This window comes from Aulostomus chinensis, chromosome 13 (genome assembly GCF_037954235.1).
Source record: "Aulostomus chinensis isolate RoL2024-O1b breed Wild chromosome 13, RoL_Achi_v1.0, whole genome shotgun sequence".
NCBI classification, from domain to species: domain Eukaryota; kingdom Metazoa; phylum Chordata; class Actinopteri; order Syngnathiformes; family Aulostomidae; genus Aulostomus; species Aulostomus chinensis.
This window is the reverse complement of record NC_141332.1, coordinates 1,637,580-1,652,080: the sequence shown is the minus strand read 5'-3', so window position 1 is coordinate 1,652,080 and position 14,501 is coordinate 1,637,580. Positions and strand designations below refer to the sequence as shown.

General features: G+C 38.3%; 1 protein-coding gene and 1 long non-coding RNA gene across 2 annotated transcripts in view; one reads left to right on the top strand and one right to left on the bottom strand.

The window, feature by feature from the left end:
• Positions 1 to 239: 239 nt before the first annotated feature.
• LOC147250474 (uncharacterized) lies at positions 240 to 12,914 on the top strand. Its single transcript, XR_015119078.1, has 3 exons — positions 240 to 393; positions 11,493 to 11,601; positions 12,553 to 12,914. It is a non-coding gene; the product is annotated as an uncharacterized LOC147250474 (long non-coding RNA).
• slc7a11 (solute carrier family 7 member 11) overlaps positions 7,336 to 14,501 on the bottom strand; it is a 31,439-nt gene continuing 24,273 nt past the window's right edge. Inside the window, exons 8-12 of the mRNA XM_086222760.1 lie at positions 12,545 to 12,651; positions 11,502 to 11,598; positions 9,490 to 9,639; positions 9,054 to 9,231; positions 7,336 to 8,903 (exon numbers count right to left, since the gene is read on the bottom strand). Coding sequence (XP_086078886.1) covers positions 8,848 to 8,903; positions 9,054 to 9,231; positions 9,490 to 9,639; positions 11,502 to 11,598; positions 12,545 to 12,651 — 588 coding nt within the window. The 3' untranslated portion in view covers positions 7,336 to 8,847. The remainder of the gene's footprint in view (positions 8,904 to 9,053; positions 9,232 to 9,489; positions 9,640 to 11,501; positions 11,599 to 12,544; positions 12,652 to 14,501) is intronic.

Below are 14,501 nucleotides of genomic sequence, written 5' to 3'. Positions count from 1 at the left end.
CTCTGTTACACTGTGTTCACTCCAAACGCGAATGCGAATTTCACGTTGCGTCATTCGCACGAATTTGACGCCGGATCATTTTTTTGTCCATTTGTGTCATTCGCGCGAATACGCGAATTCACTCACTTGCCCGAGTAGCGAGTATTTCCGGCAACGTTTCTTTCCGCCATTTCACAATGAATATTCACAGAACTGTTGTGTTGTACCTGCCGTGGAAGGCAGAAATGCGTCGGAAAACTAAACGCCGTCGTATCTGGGTTATCAGCACCATCTAGAGGCGAGCTCAGCTCGGTGAATTTCACCGCTCGGTGAACCGAGCTCCTCCAGGGGCTCCGTCTGGATAACCGCCGCTTCATTTTCGGACGACGACTGGCCAGTCTGATGACCTGCTAGGTAGGATTGGTGACAGAATCTAACGAATGGACACCAATTTATTCAACTGGTTCTTGTAATTTTGACACGTAGTGTCATATAGCACCGGGTTTCCACACATAGCCACAATCAACTTGTCCGCCATCTTGTCAGTCATAGTCAGCCGTGACGTTGGGACATCCTCAACACTGATTGGCTGATGTTTTCAACTTGCGCGAATGGCGAATATTTTGCCTCACGAATTCGCGGCGCAAATATTTCGCCTCGCGAATTCGCATTCGCGCCGCCAGACTGAAAATTTCATTTACGCGTTTGCATAGACTTTGAATGGAAACTGTTCGCGCGAATGCGCAAATTTGCGGTTGGTGTGAACGCACAGTTAGACTGCCTCAGAGTGTAATTCGACCACTTCCTGCCTCGATCCTATACCAACAGCATTCTTTAAGCGGTGTTCAATAGTGTTTCAAGTCACGTCCTGAAGATCATAAATATGGCAATTCAAAATGGCATCTTTCCAGATGTCTTATAACAGCTGTTGTAAAACCACTGTTAAAGAAAGCCACCCTAGATACTAATGAACTGAAAAACTAAATGCCGATATCAAACCAAACCAAAAAACGCATCTCTTCACTCTAGCCTTTAACTAGCCCAATTCTTACTGTTACCTGCCTGCCGTTGCATTTTAATTTCTATTGGTTTATCTGCTCATTCTGTTTTTAAGTTTCAAGATTAGGAGCCTATCAGTTTAATCTAATATGATACTGAGGTGTCAGATGTCCCGTGGAGTAAGAATGTCCAGGGTTTTATCATTTGTACCTGCTTGCTGCGGCTCTTGAATTTCTGTTGTTTTATCTGCACATTCTATGTTTTATCTATTATTTTATTCACTCCATTGTTTTTATCTGCTCATCCTATGTATATACATTCCCTGTTGTACCGATTGTTTTATCTGCTCATTCCATGTTTTATATAATTCCCTGTTGTAAAGCACTTTGTGCTGCATTTCTTGGATGAAAGGTGCAATATAAACACAATTTTACTTACTTACTTACTTACTTACCATTGGCTTGGAGTTGTCCTCTAGGGTCGTCTTCCACATCCCCATCGAGTTTCTGATGAAGACTCTTGTTTATTGTTAATGTTGTACAGTCCTCCCAGATATCTGGCAGTTGAGCTGAAAAGTTCATTTAAGTCCCTGGTCACAGATAATTTATCATAATCAGGAGTTCAGAATACAGTATCTCTCACCTCAAGGAGTGTTTACTTAGTTATTTAAATAACCAAGTTAGATTGTTGTACCGAATTTAAAAAATTAGCAAATTTTCCTCACGACCAAACTGACTGCAGCCAAGACATTAAAGTTGTTGAGGTGGAAAGTGATAGGAGAAACTAATAAGCTCAAGTACTCACAAGGTGCATTCATACTCAACTCAGTGTCTGCTATGTCTTTGTCCTTGAATTGAAAAGAACACATTCCACACACATTCAGTGATCTTGGTTTGTTGAAGAAGTAGTTCATTTAAAAATCTTAAATACTGAACCTACTGTATGAAAAAAACATCTTCATATCGTCTGATATTTCAAAGTGCTGTGTGAGCTCTGGAACGGTCTAAAATGCATCAAGTGCTGTAGGTCAACATTTTGACTTTGAACTGGAAGCATTTACTTGTTAAATGTGCCTTTTCATTGTATTGCTAAATTGATGTCAAAAAGGTGACAATGCTTCATGTCTGATTGCAAGTCTGTTCAGTCCTACTTTCTGTTGAAAACACATAAAGAAGTGTGCCTCTTCTGCATCATACATACAGGCTCAATCATATCATGTGCATTTGGTTTGTTGGTGTGAGAGGTGGCTGCTTGTGTTTGGTGCAATTTTATGCTTTGACTTTTATTTGAATAGGATACTCATGTACTCAAGTACTCATGTTTTGAAGCACTGCAGCACTCCCATGTGTCTTTCAGAAGAACTACATTTAAGTGTGCAAATCTAAGGAAGAATTCTGAGTGTGTGTGTGTGTGTGTGTGTGTGTGTGTGTGTGTGTGTGTTATTGTTGATAATGTTGGATAATACAGTGAAAGGTCATGTGCAAAGTCCTGAGAGGAACGTACTGAGAAGATGAAGAGGTAACAAAATGAAAAAACACACATATATATATACGTACACACATATATAGGTACACATACATACAAACACATATATACACGCACATATATATACACACATATACACGCACATATATACACACATACATACATACACATATACACGCACATATATACACACATACATATATACACACATACATACATACACACACATATATATACACACATATACATATATATACATATATACACACATAAACATATATACACATATACATATATACATACATATATACATACATACACATACATATACACACATATATACATACATACACATACATATATACACATATATACATACATACATATACACACATATATACATACATACACATACATACATATACACACACACACATATATATATATATGTGTGTGCGTGTGTGTCTGTGTATATATATATATGTGTGTGTGTGTGTGTCTGTGTATATATATACATATATATGTGTGTGTGTGTCTGTGTGTATATATATATATTTATATATATATATATATATATATATGTGTGTGTGTGTGTGTGTGTGTGTGTGTCTGTGTATATATATAAATAAGCTGCCTGTAGGTTGTATGTTGCCAAAATGAAGAACAAATATCTGACAGATGAGGAACTTCAAAAATTTTGAATGCCCGAGTTTGAATTGAGCGTTGGTCCACTGGTCCTCACTGTTCTGCAAATGTTAGTCTCTGAGTGATGGCATAGAATTTACTTAATACTTTTTGTTCATATTTCAAAGGTATTTGTGTTCGCAACCTCTGATTTTTGAAAATATATAACTCATACATTTGATCACTGTGGACTGCTCAGGTGCTGTCCTGCCCTTTTTTTGAAATCGCTTTTTCACAATCACTAAAACAAGGGTTTTGACATTTGCAAGTATAGGAAGCAAGAATTATGTAGATTATAGATTTTTCCCCATCCCTGACAGTGAATTTAAGAGGTGAAACCTGAGCTGTCAAGTGATCAGAAGTGGAAGTGTTTACCCACTTTATAAAATCCAGGGCTCTCACATGATTATAATCATGACAGAGGCAACCTTAACAAGCAGTTGGGATTTTCTTGTTATGTAAAAAAGTTAGCTGTCAACTTTGATACGTTTTGATCTTGCTGTTTGATTAACCTAGGGCTCATGCTTGTTAGCAGTTTCTCCCGTGAGTACAGAGCTGACACAACTAATGCTCCGAGCAGTGAAATTAAGACCAGAATCCTGATTCCCTGATTAACTTCTCTTTTTGTGAGTATAATGTGAATATTGTGGACAAAAGCAGTGTTTATTAAATTGTTGTTCTGATGATGATATTCTCGCTCTGTGCTGTGTCGTAAACACATTGTCCGTCAACCATTGTGCCATACAGTCGTGAATGATTGGTGTTTTTCACGTCTCCCCTGAATACTATCCAGCTCTTTTTCATCTGAATTTCTGGCTCTCACATTCTCTGCGTTCAGCCAGGATTTGTATGCGTGCATGTGTGTGTTTGTGTGTCAGCATACTGTCACATAGTGGGTTATTATCTCCGATTTGGGGAAAAAAATCCACTCAATGATGTAGTTTATTAAATTTGTGGATGGATATCTGGTGTAGATTGAGGCTAAGTTTTGAGAGAGGCTAATAGTGTGGTTATTCCTTTCAGGAAATGAATAGTCCTCCAAAGTCACGGGAACACGGTTGTTTGTCTTCTGTACTGTGCCAATTTCTGGCCTTATGTTTGGCAGAGCTGTTGTGTATGGGTACATATTTGTGTTCGTTATCTCTTAGCTACCAGCATGAATGTTCCTCAAGCTGACGGAGTGTGGCAAAAGAGCCGACACACAAACACACACACTGAATATCATATTGTGCCCCATGTTTGGGCCCAGTTGTTTAGGAACAAAGCGAAACCATACAGGAGGCAGGGAAGGGGTTAAATGCCTGGTAAGGCATTTATCAGAAAAAATTTAGGAAAACCACAGGAGTGGTAAGTGTCCAGTTGGACAAAGTAACTCAGGTTGGAGCGCATCAGTAGGCAAGGAATGGCACTGCAGGGACCCGGTCACAGGAAACTATGGGAAGATCTGGCTATCAGTAGACTATGGGAAACAGGCTTTTATAGAGTGTGGTGGTGATTAGTGTTGATGGGGGAATTGGGGACAGGTGTGCAGTGCCGTTCCCATAAGCAAGTTCACTGACGTCCAGTTCTGTAAAGTTCTGTCTTACCCTCTTCTCAACAAGATCCATCCATTTTCTTCTGCTTATCCTGTTTAGGGTTGCAGCGGGACTTGAGCCTATCCCAGCAGCTTTTGGGCGAGAGGTAGGGTTCACCCTGAACCGGTCACTCGTCCATCACAGGGCCAACATATATAGAGAAACAACCATTCACACTCACAGCCACACCTACGGTCATTTTAGAGTATTCAATTAACCTAGTTCCTATTTGCATGTCTTAGGACTGTGGGAGGAAGCCGGAGTACCGGAGAGAACCCATGCAGGGACAGGGTGAACATGCAAATTCCACACAGAAAGATCTCGTGCCCAAGCCGGGGCTCGAATCCGGAACCTTCTTGCTGTGAGAAGACCGTGCTAATCACTAATCACCGTGCCACCATGTTGTTGTTGTTTGTCCATGTCAAATCTAAACCTTATCTAAGATGACTTTGGCAACCCCATACAGTTATCACAGGGTAGCGTGCACTGCTTTGATAAATGTTTTGCACATATAAGCACACAAGCAGAATTTTGAGTTATTAGTGATGAAAGAGATGGTAACTACAAGACTTTGATTTAACTATGTAACTGTCAGATCTCCAATCTTTAAAACATGTGAAAGTACAACCCAAGTAGGTGTATCATACACTTTAAAGAAAATGAAAATTTGAACCTTAGTTAATCCTATTTTGGTTTCTTTGATTTTCGAGATGTAATAAGTCCTTTGATTTTGGACTTCTATCAAGCAGCTAGACACCATCAACAGAAGAGAAAGCTTTGTAGATATTCGGGGTGATTTGCCTCACACTATTTCTCTTCATAGTATTTTCTGCATGCCAAGAAAATGCTCTGTGTATTTAACACTCCCCTTTGACCTTTTCGATACACACCTCTCGCCACACCCACTCCATTGTCCTTGGTCTCCATTTCAAGGCCTTGCAAAGGGCTGGCGATAGCTGCTGAGCAGCCATGTACACATTTTATACACAGACACTACAACATTACTTTCACTACATTTACAATCCATTTTGTCCGATAACTGACACAAAATAAACACAGCAAGGATGGAAATGTTACTTAAAGCTTGGCCTTCTAAATCTTCAACAAAAACAAGTCGTGAAGGAACTGTGCTTTCCTTTAGCTTCAGGCTAGCCACTAATCCAGATTCAAACTGTAAGCATTTTTCTTTTTCTGGCCTGGAAAAAGCAACTTATCCACCTTTGCCTGGTGTTTACCTCTTTAGGAAGACAGAGTTAACTTTTGCACACCTGGTATTAAGGGTGACCACTTGTAATGAGGTCACTCAGGAAAGATCTTAACAAAAGGTGTGCACAGGGTCATAGTGACACGCCCATGCTGCCAGACTTAAATCAATAAATCATCAAAGACTATAGCCTCTTTTACATAGCCTGTTCACACATGTTTAATTCAGCTTTAGAAGGCATTGTTGTTCTCTGTAAATGGCACAAAAACAGATGTGGAAACACGCTGGAAAAACTGACCCAACAGTTACAGGAGCATGGCATTACCACAGACAAGACTCATGTCAATGACAAGTTAAAAAGCCTACGTAGAAACTGAGGACAGGGTGGACGTGGAGAGAGAAATACGGGAGGCAGAGATGCAAACAGAAAGCAGGGCTTGCTTCTGTCAGACCTGATATTTAAGTGGTAGTTGCTGAATCCTGGATGAGGTATTGTTCTCCACCAACACCGTACTACAGTTCCAACTACACACATCTGAACTTGTGGAGTCTTTTGACCTAATGGCTGCATCCTACTTTCATCAGCTAGACTCAGTACATTTTTGACTTTGTAAATAGTTTGGCATCTTTTATTTTGAAATGCAGAAAGAAAGCTTTGTCCAAATTTTTTAACATAGTTCACATTTTTTTATTAAATATTTAGCCACACCTGCTGTCAATTTAGAGTATTCAATCAGCCTAGTCCCCATTTGCATGTCTTTGGGAGGAAGATGGAGTACCCAGAGAGAACCCACACAGGCATAGGGAGAACATGCAGACTCCACACAGAAAGATCCTGTGATTGTCAGGTCATAGGTGGACTTTCTACTGTAGCTCTGACATGGAGTCTCTGTGTATGAGTAGCAGCATGTATAATGGTACAAGCAGTTGTATCCCAGTTTGGGGAATTACAGTTATAATATATATGAAGAGAAGCCATATTATAGTGCATTTTTGGTTACAACATTACCAATTTCTTACATGAGTGCCTATGTAGCATCAGTGGTGTGGTACACATGCATGTGCCTGTAATATGGGCATATATATATATATATATATATATATATATATATATATATATATATATATATATATATATATATATATATATATATATAGTATGTTTTGTCCAATGCTGCTCACTATGCCTTTTAAATTGCCCCTTGGGGACAAATAAAGTGTTTTTGAATTGAATTGAATTGAACTGAAAACATTACCAATTTCTTACATGAGTGCCTATTAGCATCAATGGTGTGGTACACAAGCATATGCCTGTGGTATGGGCAGAGTTAGCTTTGCTCACACAAAGGCTCATGCTAGTTGAGTTGAAGCCAGCTTTTTTTACTGCTCAGCGCTAAAGTGAAAGCTCCCGGGCATTTTGTCTCCATTCTGCCATCCTCTCATCAGCAGTAAAAGCCCTCCATTTATAGAGCAGAGAGCTGAGTGGGAATGTAGTGCGCCACAGGGCAGTGGTTACATAGACAGATTACCTGCAAATCCCACCCAGGGGGGATGAAGAGCAGCCACATCAGCAGACTGCACACCGCACACATACACATTCACACCCCTTGGAGTAAATCTATAACCACACCAGGCCACATAGGCACTAGCTATTTCACTCCTGATGCAGAGGGTGATGCAGGCTGACTGGCTAATGTGAAACGTGACTGGACTTGCAACAGGGCTGACAGTCCACATAAGTTTAGAGGTGGTGGGAAGTTTTATATGTCAGCATTATCATTGGCACAAGAATCTGATAAAACATGAACTTTTCTAACAACTCAAAGAAAGAGAGGGAACCGTCAAAAGAACTGTTGCCAAGTGCCTGATCATGAGGGAATTTTGGGACTCTAAATTAAACTTCTAAAAATACAAGCAAAGGGTGTAAAGCAAGCAAAAATAACCAGGGTATCTTTAGATTAACTGATGTAATAATCTTAAAAATGGCAATGATTCATGATAGATTTTCCAGTCTGGTTTTAAGTGTTGTTACCAAATGACAAGACATAAACATGGAGTAGCCTAGGATTGTATATTTAAGAACAGAATAATAAACCATCATGCTGAACAAATATGAGCAATATTAATTATCCAAAAAGATGCAAGCTTCCTTGAAAGAAACCTGGCCAAAAAAAAAAATCAAGTCCTATCCGAAGGCATACCAAAGTCAGTAGAATGATGTTCTTGAATCTGGTGTTGCATGGTTTTTGTGTATTTTGAAATGTAAAACTGTGGTTTTATTTCCAGTGGTCAGAACTGTGCTATTGTACTACTGAGTGCTAATGTATTTAAAAAGCAGTTTGAACAAACAGAAATATAAGGAGTGTATATTCTGCCTTGTCCTGTTGGCAAGTGGGCAAGGCTCTGTCGGGATGACATAATGAATCTGGAGTCTGAGAGCATTATTTTAATGCAGGGCTGTTTTCAAAAGCAATTGTCACACACTATCATATAACAGAGCTAAACAGACAACAATTTATGTGTGTTTTATTAAAATAGCATATTATTGCTTTATTTTATATTTTTGACTAGTTTGTATGCTGCTATTGATAGTGAAAGGAAATCTGCGGTATAAATAACATTTCTTTTTTACTTATGAAGTACTATCACACTTTATAATAAAACTACTTATTTCCAGACTGTGTAGAAAATGTTTGAACAGACACTAGACAGTTTTTACAGTAGTTTGCACTTCATGACTTATTGAATGATGATCATGTGTTTACACTAATAACCTCACTTTCTCACATTCAACAGAGATATTTTAAACTTTCAAGTTTCTGGCAGAAGAACAAGGCACGATTGTTTACGTTCTAATTTCTTGTCAGGTCCTACAAAAATGTTATCTGAGAGGACCAAAGAGCCGACGGTGTACAAATGTAGTTATTCCTCTGCAGGGACCACCTCCAGGATAATCTGCAAGGTTCTGTTGAAGGAATCTAAGTACAAAAATAAAACAGTTTCATGAGATTTCCTGCCATCTTATAGAAGACAAAGTGCTTGACATGTTGAATACTAAATCTATTTATCCAATTGTTTTGTGAGTATATTATTGTAAAGATCCATTATAAGCGTTGGTTCTGTATTACCTAAAGCCCTCTGCAGCCACTTTGGTCTTTGGTTGAAGTAGATGAAGATGTAGTAGGCAGGGATGCCAGTGAGGGAAATGGCAAAGCCAATCCCTGTGTTGACCGGGTCTGAATATAACGACCAGAAGACCATGAAGAAACTAGTGAGGCAGAACACCACTGGGATGAAGATCGGAACCTGTGGAGAAATCAGTTGTCGCAAAGGTTAGAACTATCCATTTGTATACTGTTACCCCTGCATGTTTGATGATTTGCCTTTGACTTGTGGAATCAACACTAAAATCACAAAAAAACAAAAATCAAACCACATTTAAATTAGGTAGCGAGATACAAGTGAAGCTAGACAAGATACAAGTAAAGCGGCCATAGTTCATTTAGTGTGGTGCAGTAAGGATTAACTGTGACTATAGATGTGCACAGGTATTAGAGAAATGACCTTAAAGGTGCGAGGGAGGTCAGGTTGAGTGTATCGGAGGTAGATTAAACCCAAAACTACCACACCAATAAACAACCACCGCAGGAAGCTCATGAAGTTCAACAGGCTGTAGATGTCTCCCACAAACAGCTGGAGCATGGTCATTGGGTACTGGACACACACACACACACGCACACACACACACAAACACACACACACACACAGGGAAAGAGGGTTAAGTAAGGACCTTGTTTCATATTTGTTGTTTTATACACAATGCTGTATACATTCACTGCCTCATAATGTTAACAATTAAATAATTTGATCTGTGATACAAATATATTTTGTTGGATGATGAATGTAATGAAGTAAGCAGTATTGGTGTTATTATTATTAATTTCTATTCAATTCTGACATATATGCAAACCACAGTGTTAAAGAAAACACATATAACTCTGTCGTCAGTGAAGATATCTGTCAGCTTCATGCGCTAGGAATGCCTCACAGTTGGTTTGGTTTGGGATGCACAACCAGCAATCTGAAGAATCCCTTTTTTATGAGCTTTTGGTCCAAAATTGTGTTCTCAGTGTGCTGGCATGTGCAGCATTTTGTCACTGACAATTTTTGTCAAATATCTGTTCATGTTAACCTGTGTTATAGAGGGGCTGTGGTACCATCATAAAACTAACATTATATTTGCAAGGGCCTTCACGTGGGCTTGACTAAATCAAAGCCAACAATAAAAGAAGCCTCGGTTGCTGTCAAAAGACAGGCTAATGTCCTGCATGACAGCTCCCACGCCATGACAATGTGAATGCTCATGTGAAATGGTATCATAAAGTTTTTTGATCACTGAAGGTTAAAAAAACATGCTATTCGTATGTATTAAATGATATTGAACTAAATTATTTAAAAAAAAAATTAACATTGGTTAATGCCTGTAAGCATAAACAAAAACATGGACTGTGTCATTGCTATTTGATTTTAATTTATATATGTTGTAAAATGGCAGCACGGTGGTGCACTGGTCAGCACTGTCGCCTCACAGCAAGAAGGTTCCGGGTTCGAGTCCCGGCTCGGGCACAGGATCTTTCTGTGTGGAGTCTCCATGTTCTCCCTGTTCCTGTGTGGGTTCTCTCTGGTACTCCAGCTTCCTCCCACAGTCCAAAACATGCAATTGGGGACTAGGCTGATTGATACTCTAAATTTACTGTGAGTGTGAATGGTTGTTCGTCTCTGTATGTTGGCCCTGCAATGGACTGGTGACCTGTCCAGGGTGAACCCTGCCTCTCGCCTGAAAGCTGCTGGGATAGGCTGCAGCCCCCCCACGACCCTAAACGGGATGAGCGGAAGAAAATGGATGGATGGATGTATTTTGTAAAATTCTCATTTCATTCTCAGAGTTTTGACTTTTAGATGTTTGGGGGTTTTTTTTATTACCGTTGTGAATTTATTTTGTCTACCCTTTTTGAATGCTAATGTGAAATGAGTTTTTTGAGTCCTGTTACTGTTAAAAAAAAACATATTATTTGAATGTATTAAATGAATTGGAACTAAATTATTTCAAATAATTGACAGTCAGTCAGTACCTGTGCTCAAAAGCCCAAGCAAAAACATGAGCTGTGCTGTTTTAATTTGATTTTAAAATATTTATCTTGCATAATTCTCATTTCATTCTCATAGGTTTCGTTTTTAGATGGTTAGTTTTTGTTGAAATTTCTTTAGACTAACCTTTTTTGACTTTAAAATAAGTCAAGAAAGCACATAAACAGAGATAACGAGTATAAAATGTCCATTGTATTCTGAATAGCTGAAAATATTTCAGTGGGCTTCTACCTTTGACATAGTGAAATCTGACATGTTTCTTTCGCTAACATGAACATTTCAGTCCTTGGTTTCATATTGTGCGTATAGCTCATCGTTAACCCTGGAATTCAGAGCATGACAACTTGCTCCCTTGTCTTCATTGTTAATATTTGCTGTTATATAATGAACAATTGTTCCTTGTCCTTGTCCTATTGCAGTAAACTAACCAGAAGGAGGACAGCAGCCATTGGTGTATGTCTGCGGATGTGGATCATGGAGAAAACCTCAGGGAGCTGTCCTTCACGTGATGCCACTAGAAACATTCTGGCAAGTACACAAATGCATTCAGACATAAGAATGGTAAACTGAACAAACTGTTAATTTCAAATAAGGGACACACTGTGATGATTGTACATGCCATAGTTACTTAATGCAAAAGAATAAAGGTAATTACTTAAGTCAGCAAGACGAGTTTTTCTGACTCTATTTTAATATTACAGCACCCCGAAAAAACATGAACTAACTTGTAAATTTCCCCAAGTTTCCTGTGTCCTGAAATTAGCCTGAACTTTGAAAAACATGGTAAAACTTTCTGAAACTTTCCAGATTGTAGTAAAATGCTAAGGTTTTTGGCTTTGATACAGATTTATGGCTAGGGGTAAATTGTACATATAAATGAATATAAATGTACAGTCTTGTTTTTTTGCTCTAGCAGAGTGACCACAGTGTAAGTGGGATAATGCCCTTCACAATTCCATATTATGTATACCATGTTGGGTATTTTCCCTTACACAATAAATGATACATTTCTGAAGACTACTCTTATTTTAGTAACCAAAATTGCAGACTAGTCCACCTCAATTCAAATTTGAATTAAAAGGAAACTTCCCTGTTTGGACCAATGATTTTTTCCTATCAGTCTGAATTCATAGGGAACCTACAGTGGCTCATATAGGACATTTTTGAGGGATTTACATTTCAAATTGAACACAGTGACGGATATTGACACAGAAATGTTCTGGTGTGCACAACATGGTTGGGCCAGTACTGTGGTCAAATAAAAGTAAAAATCCTTTTATTCCCTTAGTTTAAAGATTCTTTTGTTTTTAGACTATAGTGTCCTCATACTAATGTATTGCTTTGCTCGTATCATAAATACCTAAATTCTTACAAAGATGCAACAAGGCTGTACTGCAATCTAACACTTTCCCAAAAGTAACCATAAAACAAGTGTTAGCGTTGTATCCAGGCTGAGTGAACAAAACTGTACCTTGACAGGGCGAAGAGGCAGCCATTCATTGGGCCATAGCAGGACAATGCCACAAACACTGGCACCACTCTGGAGAGATTCCCCAACATGAGCTTCTCTGCAAATGTCTGATAACAACACAGTCAACTTTTCGTAGTTGCTGAACCGAATTACAAATATCAAAAAATACAGAATATTTACATGTTTTCTTTTATGATATTTAAACTAAATCCCTGTCTCTTTATGTAAACAGGCATTAGCTGATATTTTAGCAATTTGGGGCGGTTGATAAAGTAAAGATAATCTTGGTGTCTCAACATAGTCAGCAAATATACTTATTCCATGTTTATTGCTTATTTTGCTTGTGAATCTCTGTTGGGGGCACGATGTTTTTGGGTTGTCAATTTGTCTGTTCCATTCACATTGATGTGATATTCAAGGAAAAAATTATCACATTTTGTACAAAGGTTCACTAGGACTTGAATTTATTTGTTTATTTTGCTTGTGATTTATTTGGATTTATTTTGTCCTTTGTTATGTCTCATTGTGAAAATGATATCTTTTCTTTGCCTCGGTCAGTATTGAACTTATCTTACATGAATGCCATCCTTTGATTCATGTAAGTCAAATATCTACATTTCAGTAAAGATAGACTAATACTGTCAAATGGGAACATGCCACAAGGCTTTATTTGTCACCACCCTGGCTGTCCCAGTAAATAATTTTGATCCAAAGAGTTGCAGGTACAGTATGTTGTGTCGTATTGTGCCATGGATATATTTTTTGAATATTCTAGTCAAACTTTGCCACAAAAAGTATCTGCATTGTTGTTTTTTAAAGAATGCTACTTTACAATAATAACGTTCTGGGAACATAAACAAAACTTGCACCTGAAAATGGTTTAAAAGTGATCAGGCATTTCATGGCCAAATAGCCACATGGTTAAGGCACACACAGTGTCTCGAACAGCGAGTCCCTCCATTCCTGACTGGCTGCCATTATGTTATGAAATCCCCTCAAGTAACATTTAAAAAAAAAAAAAAAACATAGGACAGAATGATGTAACAATGTCACTTAACATTTTAAAGAATGTTATTACACTGACAACACTGATCAAACATTATAAGAATATACTTTAAATCTTCAAAGTTGAAATGTGGAACCCTTTTGAAGAACAAATATGACATGCAGCAAATGTGTAGAATTGTCATTCAGACCAGAAACACGCAACCTTGTTATCTAAGGTTGCTAATTGGGCCTCAAGGCTGACCGCCCTTATGACAAGTTCTAGATACAACTTAAACCTTTAATCAAGTTTGAGATGTAAACTTTGACCTTCACTGTCTGTGAGAAAGGAAATATAATTATTTTTATCCTATCACAGCCTCGGTTAACTGCTCTTAACACCTTTCTTGAGGCACATTGTGCACAGACCAATAAAACTAAATGCATTAGAAAAGATTGTAAATCTCTTAGTGGATGAATTTTCCCCTGCCCGGCCTACAGAAGCACTAACGGCCACCCTCAGTCTAATAAGCATTGCTGGTTGTTATTAAAGTTTCTGATTTGATTAGCATTAACATAGCTGGGATAAAACAATCACATCACAAGCTGATGGAAGTTGAGCGACATGTTAAGTGCAGAAAGACAACTGAGCTGCTCTCTTCAAAAGCATATCAGCAAGTGGACCAAATGCATCCCCATTATTCAGTTAGGAGAACCTAAATTGTGTGTCTGCCATCCCACCTTTCCCCTTTAAAAGCACCCTACCATCACGCTGTCCCTGCAATCAAGTAATAATATTTAAACAACAGATAGTGATTATCATGTACTATTTTCAGAAAATGATGATTACAGTTTTTCACAGTTGTTAAGGAAAATTACTTGAAACTCTCCCCTCATTTCTTTTAGTAGCAGTACAACAGTATGAAAATACTAATAGCCAAGAATTCTCAAGGATTTCAGGTCATGGGAACAT